Here is a 19,859-nt window from a genome sequence, read left to right on the forward strand (position 1 = left end):
ATTTTTACAGACATAGAAATTCATTAAAAAAAAACATCTCTAGAAAAGCTAACAGAGATTGATAAAGAGATGAAAATGTAGTAGGATTCTCCAACTTGTAAATTGGTTCAAATTTCAGAAAGCAAATCAAGACAACTTTCTATCATTTAGTTATTTTTGAATTTATAAAATGTTTTACATATTTAAACTAATTTAACCCATGTGAAAACTGATCAGATATCAGATTCGGTAACATCCCATCGTTGGGTCAAAGCTACACGCTCTCCAGAAGTCAGATTAGCCTGACTGAGATCCTGAAATATTTGGCTTTACTTTACTTTTGAAATCTTCCATGTTTTGATTTAATTTCAGGAGTTTCACAAAAATCAGTAGCCTAGTGTTGAAATGTGAGTCCACTAGTCCTCCAAGTTTCATCATTTATTAAAACAAAACAGATTTCTGATTGTTTAGCCATTTTGCAGCAGACAGACAAGTGGAAGCTGCAAAGGTACAACAGAATGAAGTTACAGTACAGTGTGCCGTTTCACACATACACACACACACCAACAGTAGATAATACACACATCTTCCAAAGGAAAACTGTTAAACAAGGCAGTTTTATTTTATAACGGATCACTTTTAGGAAGACAACATGAATGAGCCACACAAACATGCTGATGAGATCACAACCTAAATACAGTAAAGCTCTCCTCTATAGTTATATATTCATATCATTACAGAGAAATGGTTACATTCAGCTAACACCAGAAAACACTGAACAGTCAATATTTCTTTAATATGAAGTCCTCACATAAACATGGACATGCTGCAAATATGGAAAAATGGCTTCCTTTAAAGCCATCCAGTCACTGTAATGTCATGTGACTGGGATGCCCTTTGACCTTTCCCTCCCTTCCTTGGTCTACAACAAGACATAACATGTTTGGAAGAAAAGTGTTGAGGTTAATCTGCTGGCTTTCAGTGGAGGAATGTGGGAATCCAGGTCAAAACGTCCCTGTGTTTAACCAAAAACACCGAAAAGGGAAGAAAGTCTTTACTGTTCCTGTTGTAATAATAATAACAACAACAGATAGAGGATATTTTCAACAACTCAAGTTAGCAAAGTTTCTATCATCTTACTGAAATCACTTCAAAGTTAAAAACTAAGTCTCTCTCTGCCTAGTAAGATGTTCTTCCAGTGAAGAGAGAAAACAGGAACCATTGAGGCTGGACAGACTCATCCTGTCAGGAAGCAATGCCACAGTGCAAAGTGAGGAGGCTACAGGGTGGGGGCTGGGTGTGGGGGGAGGCTAAGCACATGGCAAGCTACAGTGGAGGATAGAAGCAGCTGTCGCGCTTTAGCGAGGGTCATCTGGGGCAGCAATCTTCTCCAAACTGGGTTCCATCCCCCAGATCTCTCTTGCGTACTGGGAGATGGTGCGGTCACTGGAGAATTTTCCACAGCCAGCGATGTTATGGATCACCTTCTTGGTCCACTCCTTAGGGTTCTGGTAAACAGAGAGGAGGGAGACATCAAAAACAACACTTACTCTGTGTGTGAGTGTTATTTAACAGAAATACAAGAAGTCCTTCACATTAGACAGAATATCTACAAATATCAATTTTTAGGTCTTTCCACAGATTCCCAGTTGAGTTTGGATCTAGACTTTGACTGGACCATTTTTACGCAAGACTCTGCTTTGATCTATAATTGCGGTCGGTCCAGCCCTAGTGAAGACATTTCTTTAAGTGTTGACCCACTGACCTTGTAGAGTGCGTTGACCTTCTCCTGGCATTTGATGTAGTCTTCATAGTCTGCAAACACTTTGAACCTGCAGCACAAGCAACCACGGAGAGTCATGAAGTGGGCCAAATTATTCAAATGTTCGTCATGATTTTAGATGATCATTTCATGCCATTTCACATTGCTGATAACATTCAACAAAAGTAGCCGTGTGACCAACAACTTCCACAGATTTTCCACATTACCTGTCATGGTGCATCAGCATGTTGACCAGGTCTTTGAAAAGCTCAGGCTCTCCAGGGCTGAAGAAGCCTGCAGATATCTGGTCCATGGCCTGCTTCAGCTCAGGAATACGGTTGTAGTAACAGATGGCATCATAGCTGAGGACAAGACACAGACAAAGCAAACCAAAAGGTCATGGCATGTCATCTGACAAGACATCAATATTCAGATATGGAAACAAAAGAAACACAAACATGTCAATCATAAAGCATCCAAACAGAGTCCAGATTGTTGGAGAAAATAAATATAGATTAGATTGATCTATTACTGTATTTCCAAAGACAGGAGAATAAAACTCCAAGTATAAATAAAAACTTCAAGGATACCCGTTTTTTTATGACCAGATGTCATATTTATTCAAGGTAACAGACCCTGCTGAGACTCACCCCTTCTTGTCCATTGCCTCCACATCTTCCACCCTCATGCCAAAGATGAAGAGATTTTCCTCTCCAGCCTCCTCTGCCATCTCCACATTGGCTCCATCCATGGTGCCGATGGTGAGGGCGCCGTTCAGCATGAACTTCATGTTCCCAGTGCCAGAGGCCTCAGTGCCAGCTGTGGAGATCTGCTCTGATAGGTCCGCAGCGGGAATGACTGAAGCGTATGGAACACACTGTAGTTAACTCTGGCTTCCACAGGAGCCAGACAACACAGACAGGACCAGTCTGTGTACTGCAGCTGCCAACTAAATAACAGATATGGATTTCTATATTTTAAAGCACCACTTATTAATTACCCTTTTCAGCCAGAGTGACTCTGTAGTTCTCCAGGAAGATGACCTTAAGGCGGTCACCCACCACAGGGTCATTATTGACAACATCCCCGATGGCTGTGATCAGCCTGATGATCATTTTTGCAGTGTGGTAGCCTGGAGCTGCCTGGAAACATAGCAACCAAAAATAATGGAAAACAATAAAGACAAAGCATCACAACAGGTCAGACAGATAAAACTGATCAACTATTCTGTGCTCAACTGTACAGTAATATGTTCCTGAAAAAGGTTCAAAACTTTGAAATGAAGCCAGTAATATTGGTTAGTTAAAAATGATCTACAGAGACATTTAGCTTAGCTTGGTGTAGGCTAGCAGGCAGTCTCATAGCCTATATTTAGGAAATGATCATATATTAAATATGTATAGTAGAACAGAAAGCAGGGATTTACAAGTATTGACTAAAAGACATACAGCCATTTTATTCTCAATGTCTGACATTAAATTGGAATAAACTTTCTTTAAAATGTCATGTGTCTTTCTATACAGCATTTGGTTTTAACTAGGCCAATTAGGGAGGCACCATCTGCTCAGATATGCAACTGAAAAATGCAGCAAACCAGTTCAGACCAAGTAAGATTTAACACAGTACAAATCTTACTTGTCCATGAAATTATTTTTACATAGTGATGGGAAAACTGAAACATACCAATATCTAACAGTGCTGACTATAACTGAAGGTATCAAAACTGGAGTAAAGGCTTCAGGTTTCTGAGGGGACGGGGTTATAGACAGGGGACCTGACCTGCATGTAGTGGGGACAGACACTGATTATGTTTAATTACTAATCTTCTGCAACTATCATGCGAGTATATTTCAGAGAAAAGAACAGAGCTGCTCACCTTTCCTCCAATCATGATAGTCCTAGGGGTCCATAACTTATTGGGCTCGTTTTTAATACCTGATTGAAAAAAACCACCATTAACATTACATTTTTTTCTCCTCAAATAAAAAACCTACATTCATTTCTGCACAGCTTACGGTTGTAGAATGTGATGATGTGCAGACAGTTGAGCAGCTGCCTTTTGTACTCATGGATCCTCTTCACCTGCACATCAAACATGGAGTTGGGGTTGATCTTCACCTTGTAGTGCTCCTCCAGGTGGGCAGCAAACTTCAGTTTGTTCTCCTTAAGGTTCAAGCAGACAGACACAATGTAAAAACCAAACAGAATAAATTTAATAAACCCTGATTTAATTATTCAGCAATTACTTGTTTGATTTTTGCAACATCTCTAATGAAGGCGTCATCATTCACAAAATCCAAAAGCTTCTTGAGCTGGTCCAGGTCACGGATGTAATCCTCACCGATCCTCTGGAAGTTAAGCAGGTCAGAGAGTGAGTCAAAAAAATTTAAATAATAACACGGTAACATAAAACGATTTTAATTATAATGCACTTTACACGTAAATCTCAAAGTACGACAGAACTACAATAAAAACCTTAACTAAAGTAAAACCAATAAAAACTCATTCAAAATATTAATCATAAAATTATAAAACCAATACAGAGATAGATTTCCTGAGAAAGGTTCACACTTTGAATTGCCTTGTTGCTGAAAATGTGCTATATAAATAAAATTACCTTACACAAAAAAAAATTAACTCAAAGATATAGGCACATGTAAAGAACTTTATGAGTCGAACTGAAGAAGGAAATTCCTGTAGTTCTCTAACAGATGATACAGATCATCATCATGTCATTGGTCTACAAAGACGGAACACCTTCCCAAGATAAAGCAACAGCTGGGGTCAACTCACACAGTTCGTTCATCCTTTAAAAACATTATGCTGTCACTCTGTCAACTCTTCATTATTATTCATATTTCAATATAATTTTTGTGGAAGAAAATAACCAATTGTTAGCCAAAAGGCTTTGATTTAGAATTCGATTATTTTTTTAGGTAAATTACTCAAATATTAAACTAAAATGACTTTCCATATAATCCTGAGAGATCATCAGCACACACCTCAGCAATGACCTCAGCCAGGCCCGGGTTGCACATGACCAGCCATCGCCTGGGTGTGATCCCATTGGTCTTGTTCTGGAATTTCTGAGGATCCAAGTCGTAGAAGTCCTTGAACCTGGAGAAGAGGTCCAACCACACTCAGATGTGTTTCTTTGTAAATAAGGTCAAAATATTAAGAAAATAAAAAAAAATTGAGCCATGGCCAAAAGTCCATGTCATCAGGCCAGATGAAGCTTATTCAGTCTAATTAGATACAAAAGATGTGCTTGAAATCAGTTTTCTTGTGTTAGCCATAGTTGTTTCCTAAATCATGCAGCCATCATCACTTTGTTTCAACACAGAAGAAGGTCTGAAGATAATTGTCCCATGAGGGTGAATAAATCTTGCACTGAACTGCAGCAGTAGGTCTTTCTGCATGGAGTTTCTGCATGTTCCACTTGTGCATATGGGGTTCTCTCCAGGCACACTGGCTCCTTTGGAAAACAGCCTTTTAACAAGAAAGGCAGCGACTAACTTCTGTCTAAGAATCTACCAAGGAAAGACTGAAATCCAGTACAAAGTACAAAGATAGACAGCAGAAGAATGGTCAGGTTTTTAGTTTGTCTGACGAATCATCTTTGTAGTTGTTAGAGAAGTCTGGATATCACTTGTCAGAGAAGAAAAGTTCACAAATCCTGTGTCATTCCAACACCAGTTCAGATTGAATAACGAACAGTTCAGAGTTGCTTCTTATCTGAGGGAGTGGCCTGATTCACAACTCCAATAGTGGGATCCTCCAAGAACAACATCTACAAATAATCCAGGAACAATCTGATGATCCGTATTTTTCCAACATGATGGAGAAGATTGTCACAAATATCAGATCTTAACATCACTGACGATCTGTGGCCAGTTCTCTAAAAGTAGGTGGAAGCTGGAATAAACACAAACCACAGCAGGATCACCAGTGATACAAATTACAGAATATGAAAAATTATCAATATAATCCTTCTCTTTTCATTCATTTGATGCATTTACAAATAAAAGTCATTTGAAAAAATATAAAAAGTTGTATTTTTAGTATTTTATTCTCATTTTATTCACATTTGAAAAAAATATTCAACCACAACCGTTGCACTGTCTAAACTTTGGTCATGACTGTTCATCAAATTCAAAGACTTGATAATTACAGAGGAAGATGGACTCAGGTTTTATTACTCACACAGTGTTTTTGATGATTTCTGAATGGATGCGGGCCACTCCATTGACGGCGTGAGACCCCACAATGCACAGGTGAGCCATGTTGATTTTCTTCACGTTTCCCTCCTCGATCAAAGACATTCGGCGCAGACGGTCATGATCTCCAGGGTAGACGGTAGAGATGCGCTACAGGGGAAGAAGAATAGAGATTTTATATCACTCTGCATTAACCTCTGCCAAAAGTTAGAACCAGATCCATTTTGTAACCTGATTTTGTAAAGATCCAAAAATCCAAAATTACCAATCAAAAGATTGTTTTTTATGTTCCATTTCTATATGGAACAGGACCAAATAGAGGGGTGTAAATCAGTAGAAGGGTTGGATTTATTTATTGCAGTCCTTTTCTGTGGAAAAGGACTGCAATAATAAAGTGTTAAGTTTCTACTTAACACTTTATTTTGGTGCTGAGAGTGTGTCACCTATGGACTGCAGTCTATAATGAGTGCTGGTGTCAACACGTGACCATGCAGGGTGTTGTCTCATGTCACACTCTTATGTATGCTCTACTTTCCTCTGTTTCTGCATTAATAGCAGGATGACTTCTGTCTTGACTCGTCCAAGATGAAGCCGCTAAAGGAGCTGCTACTGCCATCTGATCTTCTTTTTAACGTTGAAAGTACTCCTGGATCAGTGCTTCTGCATCTTTTTTGTGTATGCTCTGTGCATCTGCCCTGGTCAGTGATGGCAGATGCCTGGTCACACTGAGCCAAGTCTGAGCCTTGGCTCAGTGCTGGTTCTGCAAGTCAGAGGCTCGATGCAATCCTTGGCGTTTACTTACAAAACTCTTTTAACCTATTTGAGCAATAAACTAAACTTGACTGCATTGTTTGATTACTAGAATCAATTGGCATGGATGTAACAAACTTTTAATCTGTATGTCTGGATTGAATTTACTTTTTTTGTTAAGTGCCTTGAGATTATATTTATTATGAAATGGCACTGTATAACTAAAAAGAAAATACTTTTTGTTCTGAAGGTAGCTTGGTCTGGCTTTTGGTGCTAAAGAAATCAGCCTCAAATAACAGTTAAGTATACTGTAGGCATTTCGTTTAGTAAAAGACTGGGATCACAATTTTTTTAGGTTTTAGTGGGTTTAGTGACCTTTATTTGATAGTGAATTGACGGGAAAGTGGGTAATGAGAGAAGGGGGAAGACATCCGGCAAAGGTCACCAGCCAGAGGGGTGAAGCACAACCCACATATGGGTTGTGCTTCACCCCTCTGCCACCACAACACCCCGGGATCACTAATTTTTAAAGTCCTACTACATCTGCGCCTCCCCCAGTACCTCCAGATGTCTCCTGTTTATCTCATAAATAATCTCCAAGTGTCGAGGTAGCAGGTTCTGGAACAAGTCGACAGGCCAGCGCTCCAGAGCTTCAGGCAGGACGGTGTGGTTGGTGTAGGCACAAGTGCGAATCACAATGTCCCAAGCCTGCAAACCATGACAGTATGACAGAGCAGTCAGGAAGGCTAAAATTGTACGGATTATACGGAAAGGTTTAAGGAAGACCCTTCAAAAGACAACAGCATGAATATATGGTTCAAAGTTGCATTAAAACAAAACAAGATTTCTGGAGGAATTTCCAGAGAAAGCCATGTAGCATTCACTGATTTTAGTGATTTTAGGTTTTCAGTGTATCCAACTGAGGATACAAGTATAACAGTTATTATGCGTGACCTCTCAGATCATATGTTTTTCATTTTACATTAGCCACTTGAATTCCAGGATGATGGCCATTTTTCAAAACGGCTGCCGTTTTTGAACTTTTTAACCAATTATTGTGATAAAATGTTACCCATTTTCATAACTTGGGTGAACTTCATGTCACATCATATGTTTTTTACTATGGTCATGCAACTTTAAAGTAATATGTAGCAAAATCTGAAGCCAAAATTGAAAATGAGAACTTTTTTTGGTACAGATGGTATCATCTGTGCCAAGTCAGGTTCTTGTATCCACGTGTGAAACATTTTGTACATATAGGGTCGTGTAATAAGGCAATACTGAAGCACAACAACAAATCTCCAGCAGTATAGTTGAACCAGTGCTGCAAAGGCCCAGTTATACTGCTGACCTTAACCTGGTAGAAATACAGAATTGTTGTGAAGCAGCCAAATGACTCCACAACAGAATAAACTGTTAAAATGATACAGATCCAATAAGCCTATAAGCTGTGGAATTAACTCATGATTTGTAAAACCAATGGAAATTATTCTCCAATAGAGTTGTCAAAATAAATAATGCTTTGATAAAAAATTATATTAAAATATACATCCTTACATTTACTGATTTGCCTCAAAGTTCAAACAAAGTGAACTATTTCCTTTTTCCCAGGGCAGAACACAACTTCACTTAAAAGTGCTGCACACACAAACACTGAGCTCCTCATCCCTCCCTGCAGCATCATACCTCAGAATCAAGATAGTGAGCAGCTGCTGCTGGAAGTTTAAAACTCGTCTAAAATGGTATGTTGAGAGAAGAGTGTCATCTTCCCACTATGTTGCTGTTTATGTCATACCCACATCTTTATATTAGATTTTTCTAGCCTTAAATAATTAAGGCGTTTAAATGATCATGCTGGAATTGATTATATTTTAAGTTCATTATTAGACAGAACTCTAATCAAGTATCAGGAACTTTTCCAGTTTGAAATTTAGTGTCAGAACATCCCCTTAATGGCATCTACCTTCTCCCACTCAAGTTTCTCAATATCCACAAGGATCCTCATCAGCTCAGGAATAGCGAGAGCAGGGTGGGTGTCGTTCAGCTGGATGGCCACCTACACACACAACACACAACCAAACCACAAGAGGACAGATAATTATGGACCACATCAAATGTGAATGTCACATCTGACAGCATGTGGAGCTAAATATGCTTGATGATCCCAAAAGAAACATACGGAATGGTTAAGATTTATCCATGTAGTTCACAAAGAAAAAGCAGCATTAGGACCAAGAACAATACAATATCTATATTGTATCTATATTGTAAGTGGAATATCTCAAAAGGTAATGGATAAACAAGGATGGATGTGAGAATGTGATGAGGCCGTCACCTTGTCTGGCATCTTAGACAGGTCTAATCGCACAAACTCTGTGGAGCCAAACTTGGAGGCTTTGAATCGCCGGATGATGTCTTGAAGAGTTGCTGCTACAACAAAGTACTCCTGCTTCAGACGCAGCTCCTTCCCCTCAAAAAACTGAGCAACCAACACAGAGCTGTTATGATCACATTATTTTCTCTTTCATGAAAAATATATAGCAGCATATATAAATGAACATCCCATATACTGTGCTAACAAACCTGCTTTGGATTTATAGCTATTGATTCTTTCTGAATCAAGTGTTGGTAATATGACTGAAATATTTAATGACATTAGGCCACTGGGGGCAGCACTGATCCACAATCATATCAAATCAACTTTCCCTTACTGTTATAAACCTCAAAAAATTTAAAGCTGTCATGAGGACCCAGTGGATAATATGCAAGTATTTTGAGGACAACAGTTAGGGGGTTAATATCAGTTCAGTTTTATTTACTGGACCAATATGATATGCTAAAAATGACTAACATTGGCTGACACCCATGTTAGTGCCGATATATTGTGCATCCCTGCAGCAATGTCATGCTTTTAACGTACAATGAAAAGGGGTTGCTGGGTTGTGTCCGAGAAACAATAAAATGACTCACATTGTCGTTGGGGTACAGAACCCTGGAGATGTTCTCAGCCAGGTTTCTGTCCAGGACAGCTTGGATGTAACCACCAACATTAACTGTGGGGCAGTAGCAGAGCAGGTCAGTGTTTTCCTCTCAGTACCAGCCACATATCCTCAGATGTTTCACTGAGCAGGCTTTCAGCATGTCATGTTATGGAACCTCTGCATTAATGCAAACAATGCTTACAGTCTTTGAGGTTAAATTCACAGGGAGCCTTGGCGGACCAGAGTCTCATGGTGTTAACGATGTTGTTCCTGTAGCCAGGAACCGGGGTGTCATAGGGCAGAGCCAGAACCACCTGGGAGGAAACAACAACAGAAACCATTACTCTGGCTATTCTGTTGCTCTCTGCAGTGAGCTAAAGTGTGATCTTAGGGAGTCATCTGGGATCACAGTGAGAAAAGGTTTAACATGATCTTTCTACAATTAGAACTGAATTACCACTGAATTTGTATTTATACACCAATTCTGAGTAAAGGGACAATCCTCCCATAAACCCATGTGTCACATCTCCAAGATTCAAACTGTTAAGCAGAACTGTTGTGATGGTGCTTTGAAATACAATTTTATGTAATAATAATTCCCAAATAAAAATAATAATAATAATTTGGGTGTTTTTATTAAGCCCCATGAAATTCTTTCCAAAATTAGTTGATGATTCTCTCCTATGGAGCCTGTTCTTTAAGTCAAACCCAGTCATAAACTATACACTTGTAAATGTAAGTGGTTTCAAGGAATAAGTTTTAAATTTGCAAACATTCAAACAACTTTGTCTTGAAATAGGACAAAGTTCTATTCCAAGACTTTGGAATAGAACATTAGATACATCTAATGTACATTAGATACATCACTAAAATGTAAAGCCAGGCAGCTCAATCAGAAAAATATTCTAATGTTTCACCTGACCTGACAATGAAGCTTTGTTAAAGCATATGGTGTTAAGGTCGGGTGAGTTTGCTGATAAGATATTCTATGTCAGGCCCATTATTATCAACACTGTATTGATTAACAACACAATTGAGCCATCAAGATGTATGGAGCTGAAACTCTGTTATTCTGTGGGAATTCACAGCCATCAGAGCCAGGAGGTTGTGTCTCACCCTCAGGAATTTATTACACAATATTAAAAAAATCAGTTTGAATAATAGCATAGTGTAGTTGATCTAATGCAATTATTTTATATCGCAGACTAAAGAAAAATCAGTTGAACTGTTGATGCCATTGTTAATGCTTTACTGTGTGGGGTAGCCGTTTCCATGATTTAGTAAATTATGATAATTTAATGCAAAGTTGGCATTTTTAATGGACTTTCAATGCAACTTTTAGAGCAACTTTGCATTAAAAGTGTCATTTACTGAATGACACTTCATGACAACTGTCATAAACATTCATAAAGACTTCTCCATGTTCATGACAGGTGTTATGTCATGTTTATGACAGTGTCATGTCAGTCTTATGCACATCCCTTCAAATAAAGTGTTACCGGTACAGGTTTGGCATTTGTCCTTCAACAGTCCAGAGGCTTTTGTGTATGTTAGAAACATTTGTCCATCACTGCATGAGGGTGAAGGTGAGCAAGTCCAACATCTTATCTGAGCTATTCCATGTCCTTCTGGCAGAAAAGTTAAAAGTCTGGCATTTATAAATGTCTGGATATAAAAAGCATATCTTATTGTGGAGAAGTTTTTTTTTTCTTTCTTTTATTTCAATGCAACCAGAGCCATGGATTTGAAAGGGCTCTTTCTAATGAAGTTTCTTTTTGGGTGAGATGATGATACTCCAGAAATATCAGCATCACATGAAACAAAAGTACACTGAAATTCTTTGTTTGTGGAAGCAGAATCAGTATACCAGGATTTGGTTTAGATCCCAGCAGGACACTGTCTTGGTGTGTTTCCAGTTATTTCTGTCAAACCTTAAAGTCAGTTCAGATGTTAGAAACATGATGCCCAAAATAAACTATCTGGGAATGGATACCGACTGTAGCCCAGTTCATAATCCTAAATCACAAACAACAGATTCAACTTTTTCTCTTTTTCTGAAGACAAGTGATTTATAGCAGAATAAAAAACAAATGGAGCAGTTTTTATCCAGAACTTGTGTGACTTTTGTGTCTGCACCATTTTGTGTCTGCACCAACCAACCTGTGTGTCGACCCATTTCACTCCTTCACGTGTGTGTTCCACCCTGCCGTAGAAGTGGACCGGACGCATGTACTCAGGGCGAGCCTTCTCCCAGGGGTTCCCGTAGCGCAGCCAGTCGTCCGCTTCCTCTACCTGTGGATAGGGAGTCAGGAAACACCACGAGCTGTTACTGCTGCACACTCACTACTGATATGTCTTCATGCTGCCTTTCACGCGCTACAGTGGTCCAGTGGACACCTCACCACAGAAGTTTGGATCAGTGAGTGAAACATTAAACCCACTCACATATCCTGGTCCCTTCATTTCCACATGGATATTCCAGACTTTCACAAACTCAAATCTTTGGAGTTCTTTCTACTTAATGACCACTTTAAAATACAAACTACCAGCACAAAATATAAACTACCGGTTCAAAAGTTCACTCGATATGTTACAGGCAGTATGCTTCAAACTGAAATGAAAAAAGGAAGGAAGGAAGGACAGAGTAGGAAAAGGACACATGGATGGAAGGAAAATAGGACAGAATAAAGGAGAGAATAAAGGATGCGAGAGAGGAAGAACACATTAAGGACAGAAGGAAGGTCTAAAACGAGTAAGGATACAGCAAAAGGAAGGTTAGGAGAGAGGAGGAAAGAAGAAAGGACACAAGGAAGGATAGAAGAAAACCAGTTTGGAGGATGTCCCTCTGGTTTTCTTCAGAGATGTGAATGAAGTTCAGATGTGAGCGAATGAAGTGAGATTTCTGGTTTCAATTTGTTCATACATTTGTTCAACCAAATATTGATCAAGTAAATAACTAGAAATGTCCAGTAAAGATGATGTAGAAACAATCTGGACTAAAAACTTTTTCTTACAAAGGTTGAAAACCTCTTACATTCAGTGTGTCTGTGGAATCAAGTGTGACTATTTATCTCCTGTCACAGCGTGAAGAGTGGACAGATGAAAACTAACTATTACTGCTGAGAAACAGATTTATTCCTGTATAATGGGACAAGCATGCTAAACTGAGTTCTAAGAAACAGAAATCAGCTGTCATTAAAGGAAATAACATGAACTTTTAAAAATATAAAAATATAACAATTATGAAAACAAACCTCTTATGTAAGAGGTTTGTTTGGGGGGTTGTTTTATGTGAATTGTTTTATGTGAATTTAGTTATGTTACAAAGCTTAATATGAATTCTGACAAGCTGAGTGTGATGCTTCTTCATCTGGTCCAGAAGAATGAAAAAAGAATCATTCATCTTTGGTCCATACCTGCCAGCCATTGATGATTTTCTGATTGAAGATACCGAACTCATAACGGATTCCATATCCGTAAGCCGCAAGCCCCAGGGAGGCCATGGAGTCCAGGAAACAAGCTGCAGAGAACACAAGCAGGAGTCTGTGAGCTGGAAGACGTCCGTCAGGATTTAACCCAACACTCACCAGCAAGGCGGCCCAGGCCTCCGTTTCCTAGGCCGGCGTCTTCCTCGATGTCCTGCAGTTCCTCCATGTCCAGACCCAGCTGAGGAACAACACATTGTTACAGCAGAACCAGGTACTGTGTTGCCCCGACACCATTACCCAGACAGAGCTCTAAGAATTGTTCAGGTCTACATGGTAAACAAGAAGATACTTCAGGCTCACTGGTCTATTCAGCTTTAATGTTGCATGGAGCTACTGAACAAAGAAACACCAGAGAAACATGCTCAGAGTCCTCTCAGTGCTCCTCACTCAGCCTTCCAGTGAGTCCTACTCACTGAGCGAGGAGATGACAACTTCCTCTTAATGAGGAGGTGTGGTTGACCCGTTGCTAGGGGATATGCTGTCTTCTAGGGACTGTGATTGGTTGATACACTAAACAAAACACTCAAAAAAAAAAAATGCCCCCATCATCACTTGATAGAAATTAACCAATCATAGAATCTAGACTGGATTAAAAGAAGTGAGTCATGATGATTAATGTTTGCAGAATTCAATTACTTGACTGCATCAACACTTCATTTACATCATCATTTATAATTTATCACAGCTTTTCTCTATGCTGGTCATTTTATCTGTTTGATTTTATTTGGAGGCTCAGCTGTCAGCAGTTCATTGTGATTGGCTGCTTCTATAAGCTTGTTTTTATCTGGCAAAATGACCAACAGAAAAAAAGTGTGAGAAAATAAAACAGGACAGAGGAGAAGAGCCTGCTGATGGCACACCTCTATCCATTTTACAGCTCTTCTGGCAGACCTTACACCATGTTTCCTTTTTCACACATTCTTAGACTCCTCACTGCAGCAGCTTTCTTAAGGCCTAAAATGCACTGCAAATAACATTTATCTTACCAAGGTAAAATTCTAAGATTTTTCTTAATATTATGTCACAAGGAGCTACTTTTAGCCTTAGAATTCTTTGTGAATATGGGCCCTGACATTCATGATTAGTTTATCAGATGACAGTATAGAAACCTATTAACCTTGAATGCCTTTTAAAGGAGCAGTACTGTGCGTTTTCCGGCAACAAAGTGCCATTTTGTAGCACAATCAAGTAACTATTGAAGAAAGGACACAAGGAAGGATAGAAGAAAATGGTTGATAATGAAGATTAAATGTAGTTGTTATAGAAATACATCAAATGTGACTTAAAAAATTTTATTATGTAATTGAACACCTTGTAATTGGGCCTCTGTCTCTTTAAGATCCCCAGCTCTTTCTGAAACTCTGCCTTCAGGAAGTCATCGCAACATGGCTCCTCTATTAACACTTTAGCAGTGTTTTTACCAGTATTACACTAAGAAGTAGCTCCTATAAAGAGCTCGGCAGACGCATTTGCTAATTGCTGTTGGCTAGTCTGAAGGAGTCAAGTGAGGGAGTCATGGGGTAGGGTTGCTCTGTGAGCCATTTGGTTCCACCCAGTGAATTTACACAGTGAATGGTTGAAATGGAGATTAAAGGATTTCTAAAACATGCATGAAATAGTCGAGGCAACATTCCAGTTATGTTTTTGGTGAAGACATAATATTTAGCTTTACATAATAATGCCCCTTAAAAGTTTAGTGGTTTCTGAAGGCAGAATGAGAAGCAGAGCGCCTCACCTGTTGGCGTTCTGCACCTGTTCTGCACCTGTTTTTGCAGAACTCCTAGAGTTCTGCAAAAACACACGTGTGTAATCTAACTTCCTTTTTGATAAAGCTTGCATTTGCTCATGGCTCACAGCCCTGCCGTTGGCCCTCCACTCCACCCCATCTGCTGTGCCTCCCCTCTGTTTATTTATCCTCATCTATAACATATTTGCATGGTGTTATGTGTCTCATCCCAACATGTTTGCATTTCTCTTCCTGGTTCAGATACAGAATCTTACTACTCAACCATTAAAAGAAAAACAACAACAAAATGACTCTTGTTTGGGGTTTCTGAGGGTATTTCCCATTCCTTTTTTTCCTGTTATCTCAATCAAAAGTCAAAGCAGGTAGCTGATCTTCCTGAATATGACTTAAAAAGTGTCTGTTTTGTTCCTACAGTTAACAATAACCTAAAGAATGAAACTGTTTCTGTTTAAAACGGGAAATTAAGAAGCTGCAATGGAACTAGTGAACCGATTTCCACTTTTATACAGCTTTTAATAAACTGCTCATCTTATGACTTTCTTTCTTCTTGTCCCATCTTCATAAATCTCAGGGTCCATATTCTCAAAGACTCTCAGAGTTCTCTCAGAGAGCTCATATCTAAGCCTACAAGTTCCTGCTAAGGAGTTCTAGCTTAACAGTGATTCAGTCAGCTGCTGAGCGTGACTGAGCGAGGAGACGACTGAACTTCCTGTCTTAGTAATGAGCTGTGGTTGACCCTGTTGCACAGCATTCAGTTTAAAACATATTACATTCTAGACTAGTGAAATGAAATCATTAGTTTCAAGAACTATGGCATGTCTATAAACAGTTTATTAGAACAGCGTCATAGTCATAAACATTGTATTTGGGCATGATAGAACATTGATGGGCTCTCCAGATTCCTGGTCCAACACTTCAGTCAAACACCTCAATCACCTCCTTGGTGCAGTTAAAGTCACCAGAATCCTGCTCCCTCAGATTGTGACTCAGGTATGTTGAAGTAGACATGCATCTAAAAGTTTCAGGACACTGGTGATGCAAACTGGAGTTGAAAACCCCTAAGTTAAAGCAACTGCAGGATCATCATTGGCAGTGTTAAAGATTATTCCAGCTCTAAACAATGCCATGATGATGGCATGCTGCACTGTGATATGTGTGAATGTATGTATGTGCAAGGTTGGTTCGTTATTGCTGCAAACATGATAAAAAGTGGAAAGAGTCATTGGTTATGATCCTTTTCTATGCTACTGTAAATGTTTGACACGGTTCAGGTAGCAAACATCTCAACATCATCTGTTCAGAAAGACTACAGCCTTTAGAGAAGACTGAAGAAAACTGTCAGGTGCTTAAATGTTTGTCTCGTAATACAGAACATTATGAATTTAGGGTGTTTCTCAGATGCTTCTTATAGATGATAGTTTTCCTCAAAGCTGAAGTTTAGTTTTGAACATGCTTGTCAAAATGCAGGTAGACATGGCTGGAAATCAGTGATTTCCTTTACCTGGTAGGTAGCCTCATCACATGCGTTCTCCAGGCCCAGGTTCACCATGGTGTTCTGCAGAGTCCGACCCATATAGAACTCCAGGGAGAGGTAGTAGACACGCTGCAGAAAACCAGAGAACAACCAGTAGGTTTATTCCAATCCCATCTGTTATAACTCTAGTATAAAGAACAGAGTCGACTTAATAGCAAATATCTACACTTTTATCCAATTATTATTTATCACTATTATTATCATTACACAGAGTAAAAACTGGTCAGTATTTAAGTTTAGTTAGAGCAGTATCAGTTGCATCAAAGGAACATCCTTCTGTTTCCTCAGAAATTTTTTCATACTGGTAGAAGCAGCTAGATGTGTTACTGATATTATATGCAGCACATACATTAAAAAGATTTCCTGTCATCTTTGAAGGATGTGGAGATAAAACAAGAAACAAAAGTTAAAGAATAGCCATTTGCCATTTATAAAACAGCAAAATAAGTGACATACCAAGCATGCACAACATTTTGTGAAACAAATGCCTGGCTCATACAATAGATGACCTTCTCAGGTTCAGGAACAAGAGCAGCTGATGCATGTGTAGCAGGGCTGTAGAGGAGCCAAGGTCAAAACGCTATCTTCAGACAAAGTTTCAACATGTGGTAAGTCCTTTCCTAATATCTACACTGAAAGCAGGAATGTAAAGTCCAGTGTTGCAATGCAAACTTGCTCTCGCACTACTCATTCAAAGCCGTTTCCATGGTGATATGACAAGGTGCAACACAGTTACAGCACCTAGCTGAAACTTGATATATTTTATACTCATTATGTCACTTTTCTTAATTCTTATTACTTAACTAAACACATGAATGATGCAAACTCCAAAACACAAAAACATAAAAAACAAATGCAACAAAAAAACACTGCAAACTAAAAATGTTGTGATAAGAGGCAAAATGTTGCAAAAGGGAAAATGCTGTAAATAGCAAAACACCAAGTTTAAAACATCGTAAACTTGTCCCATAAGCTGGAAGTGCTCCAGACCACTAGGGGGAGTCAACCTCAAAAACATATGGGACCAGAACCTCAGTAAAGACAGGATGTCATAATTCAACTGGATGTCCAGAAGAAAGTTGGAGGAAGAAAGAAAGCATGCATTATGCTCTTCATTTCAAATATGAAGTCTTTTACAAAATTACAGTATTCACTTTGGTAATATTATATCATACTCCCCTCATGGTCTGGAAGACTTCCATTTTGTGAAGCCAGTTTGCAGCGCTTCATACTTGCTGCTGTTTTTGCCATTTGATTCCATTTCCTGTGGTGGCAGAATTTTCTTTTGCATTTGATTTGTAGGTTTTAAGTTTTTTCTTCCATTTTCTATTATTGTTGCCTTTTTCTGATGCACTGGTTTTTTTGTGCTTGTGTGTACTTCAGTAAGAAGGTGGTTTGGGAACTGCAAAATGAGCCTAAAAAGGTTTGAGAACCAGTTTTAAGTTAGCGTTCATTTTGAAATTGAAAAACAACAATCAAGGAATATGATGACTTCTTGTTCCTTTATGTCTTAAAGTCTGTAGAATAAAAAACAGACCTGTCAATATCAGAATCAGCAGGTCAGACTCAGAAAACTGAGCATCAGTGTGAGCTTGATCATGCATAAACTCCAGTAGTATTTACAGCACATTATAAATGGTTCATGATATTTTAAATTAGATGTAAGGTGAAACCACCTCCCACCTTCAAAGGCTTTGTCCTCCTTTTAAAGGACCCCTCCCTCACGGTAAAAGCTGGGTCACACTCGCTGGCTGGTGAAAGATTGTCCTTGTATGTCCTACAAAGTTAACTTTTGGAAAAACGGAGGTAAACCGTGCACCATAATCCAAACTAAACAAGTTAGATGAATAGGAATCAATTAACAAAAATGTGTAAACCCCACTTATATGAGATCAACAATTAAACTGTTCATAAAAAATATTACAGCATATTACAGCTGCACACAAATGACAAAACACTAAGATTCTTCTCTGAGATCCAAGTCATGCACATTAAATTATGCTTTGCACATGAGCGAGTCATTCTCTTCAATCAAGAGGAAACCCTCTGGATTCAACTGTCACCAACTACAGGAGGCAGCGGAGAGTTCTGTCGATGACAGCATCTATTAATAGAAAAATAGATTTGATCTCAAACAGTCCTTCAAACAGCATTGTGGCGAGGCCATTTTGTGATGCGGTCGCTCATGGGGGGGATGGATGAACGCTGTTACGCAATCACGTTCCAACAACCAGTTGCGTCTCTACCGGAACTCGCCGCGGATTTCTACTTGTACTGTCCTTAGCAGCAGTGTGTGCGTGCGTGCCTGACAGAGAGGGAGGGAAGGTGGAGAAGACGGTCTTTTGAAGGTTAGAAAGGCCGATGGAGAGAGAAGGCGTCTGCATGTACCTGAGCTGCTTACACACACACACCCCCCCCACCACACACACACACACACATGCGTCAACAGCAGGAAGTCCGCGCATGACTATAAATGGATGCAAGGAGCAGATCATACACGCGCACGTACTCAAACACATAAAACATCTCACGCGCACAGCTAATAGTGACAATGCAGCAGCAGCGCGCGGTCCCTCAGCCCCTCCCACCGCTCATCTCATCAGCTGTGTGTACGTGCCGGAGCAGACTGCGGCATCAGCTGCTTACTTTCGGGTCCTTGTCATAGTAATGCTGCTGCGTTCGGATCCAGCGGCCCACCAAGTGGTCTCGGACCGTGTTGGCCAGGGCGAAGTAATAGTCCCGTTTGGTTGCAACATTTCGGTCCTTCACCAGGGTGAAGTGGAGGTGCCTGTTGAAATTAGTTTTCAGGTCCGCTACATTTTCCACCCCGGCCAGTCCCCGGACTGAAATCTGCTTCCTCCTGTCGTGGTCTGTCAGCGGCTTGGCCATGGCTGGAGGCTCGCTCGGTGCTACCTGCTTTAGACTGAATGTGAAGCTAATCCTCGACTGAACAACTGCCCTGTCCTCCCTGACTCCTAAATGACAGCAACCGGCCAGTGGAACCTTCCGCTTTTGCTGTATTTATAACCTTTGTGTCAAGTTGACAAGAAAAGCATAAGCTTTTCCGGCAAACCTTTCACAATAAAGCTAAATTATTAAAGGCGTAAGGCGGAATTATGTTTTTAAGGAGAGTAAAAGGTTACAAATTACATTGAATAAATTAATTATGAAATAATTTAAATGTGTCAATTTTTTAAATCTATAAATAAATACAGAATAAATTTTTGAAACATACAATTAATTACATGTGCCTTATTTAAATGTATTTCATTAAAAAAACAACCTATATATAATTTTTTAACTTACTTCATGAAACACATCATGAATTAAGATGCCAACGTTACCCATCAAACTCAGTGGGCGGGATCAGGGCTGCTGACTGCATTATTTTAGGTATCTAC

At 39.4% G+C, this 19,859-nt stretch overlaps 1 protein-coding gene and 1 long non-coding RNA gene across 3 annotated transcripts in view; one reads left to right on the forward strand and one right to left on the reverse strand.

The window, feature by feature from the left end:
- LOC148153861 (uncharacterized) overlaps nt 1-19,859 on the forward strand; it is an 82,039-nt gene that overhangs the window by 43,836 nt on the left and 18,344 nt on the right. The window lies entirely within an intron of this gene.
- On the reverse strand, nt 405-19,471 carry LOC106918387 (glycogen phosphorylase, muscle form-like). Of its 2 annotated transcripts, none has more exons than XM_014988090.2 (20): nt 19,105-19,471; nt 16,426-16,527; nt 13,277-13,355; nt 13,106-13,209; nt 11,850-11,981; nt 9,892-10,003; nt 9,679-9,761; nt 9,044-9,187; nt 8,672-8,764; nt 7,270-7,416; nt 5,945-6,108; nt 4,744-4,858; nt 3,988-4,089; nt 3,757-3,904; nt 3,618-3,676; nt 2,742-2,883; nt 2,392-2,599; nt 1,969-2,103; nt 1,745-1,811; nt 405-1,487 (listed from the first exon to the last, which is right to left on the reverse strand). In XM_014988090.2, exons 1-20 carry the CDS (start codon nt 19,345-19,347, stop codon nt 1,338-1,340), a joined length of 2,529 nt encoding a protein of 842 aa, XP_014843576.1. In that variant the 5' UTR covers nt 19,348-19,471; the 3' UTR covers nt 405-1,337. The 2 variants fall into 2 exon arrangements, with proteins under 2 accessions (XP_014843576.1, XP_087871499.1); XM_088015373.1 differs by lacking the exon at nt 19,105-19,471 and adding an exon at nt 18,142-19,026.

Source organism: Poecilia mexicana, unplaced genomic scaffold (genome assembly GCF_051168715.1).
Source record: "Poecilia mexicana isolate PSO_F unplaced genomic scaffold, ASM5116871v1 scaffold_18, whole genome shotgun sequence".
NCBI lineage: Eukaryota > Metazoa > Chordata > Actinopteri > Cyprinodontiformes > Poeciliidae > Poecilia > Poecilia mexicana.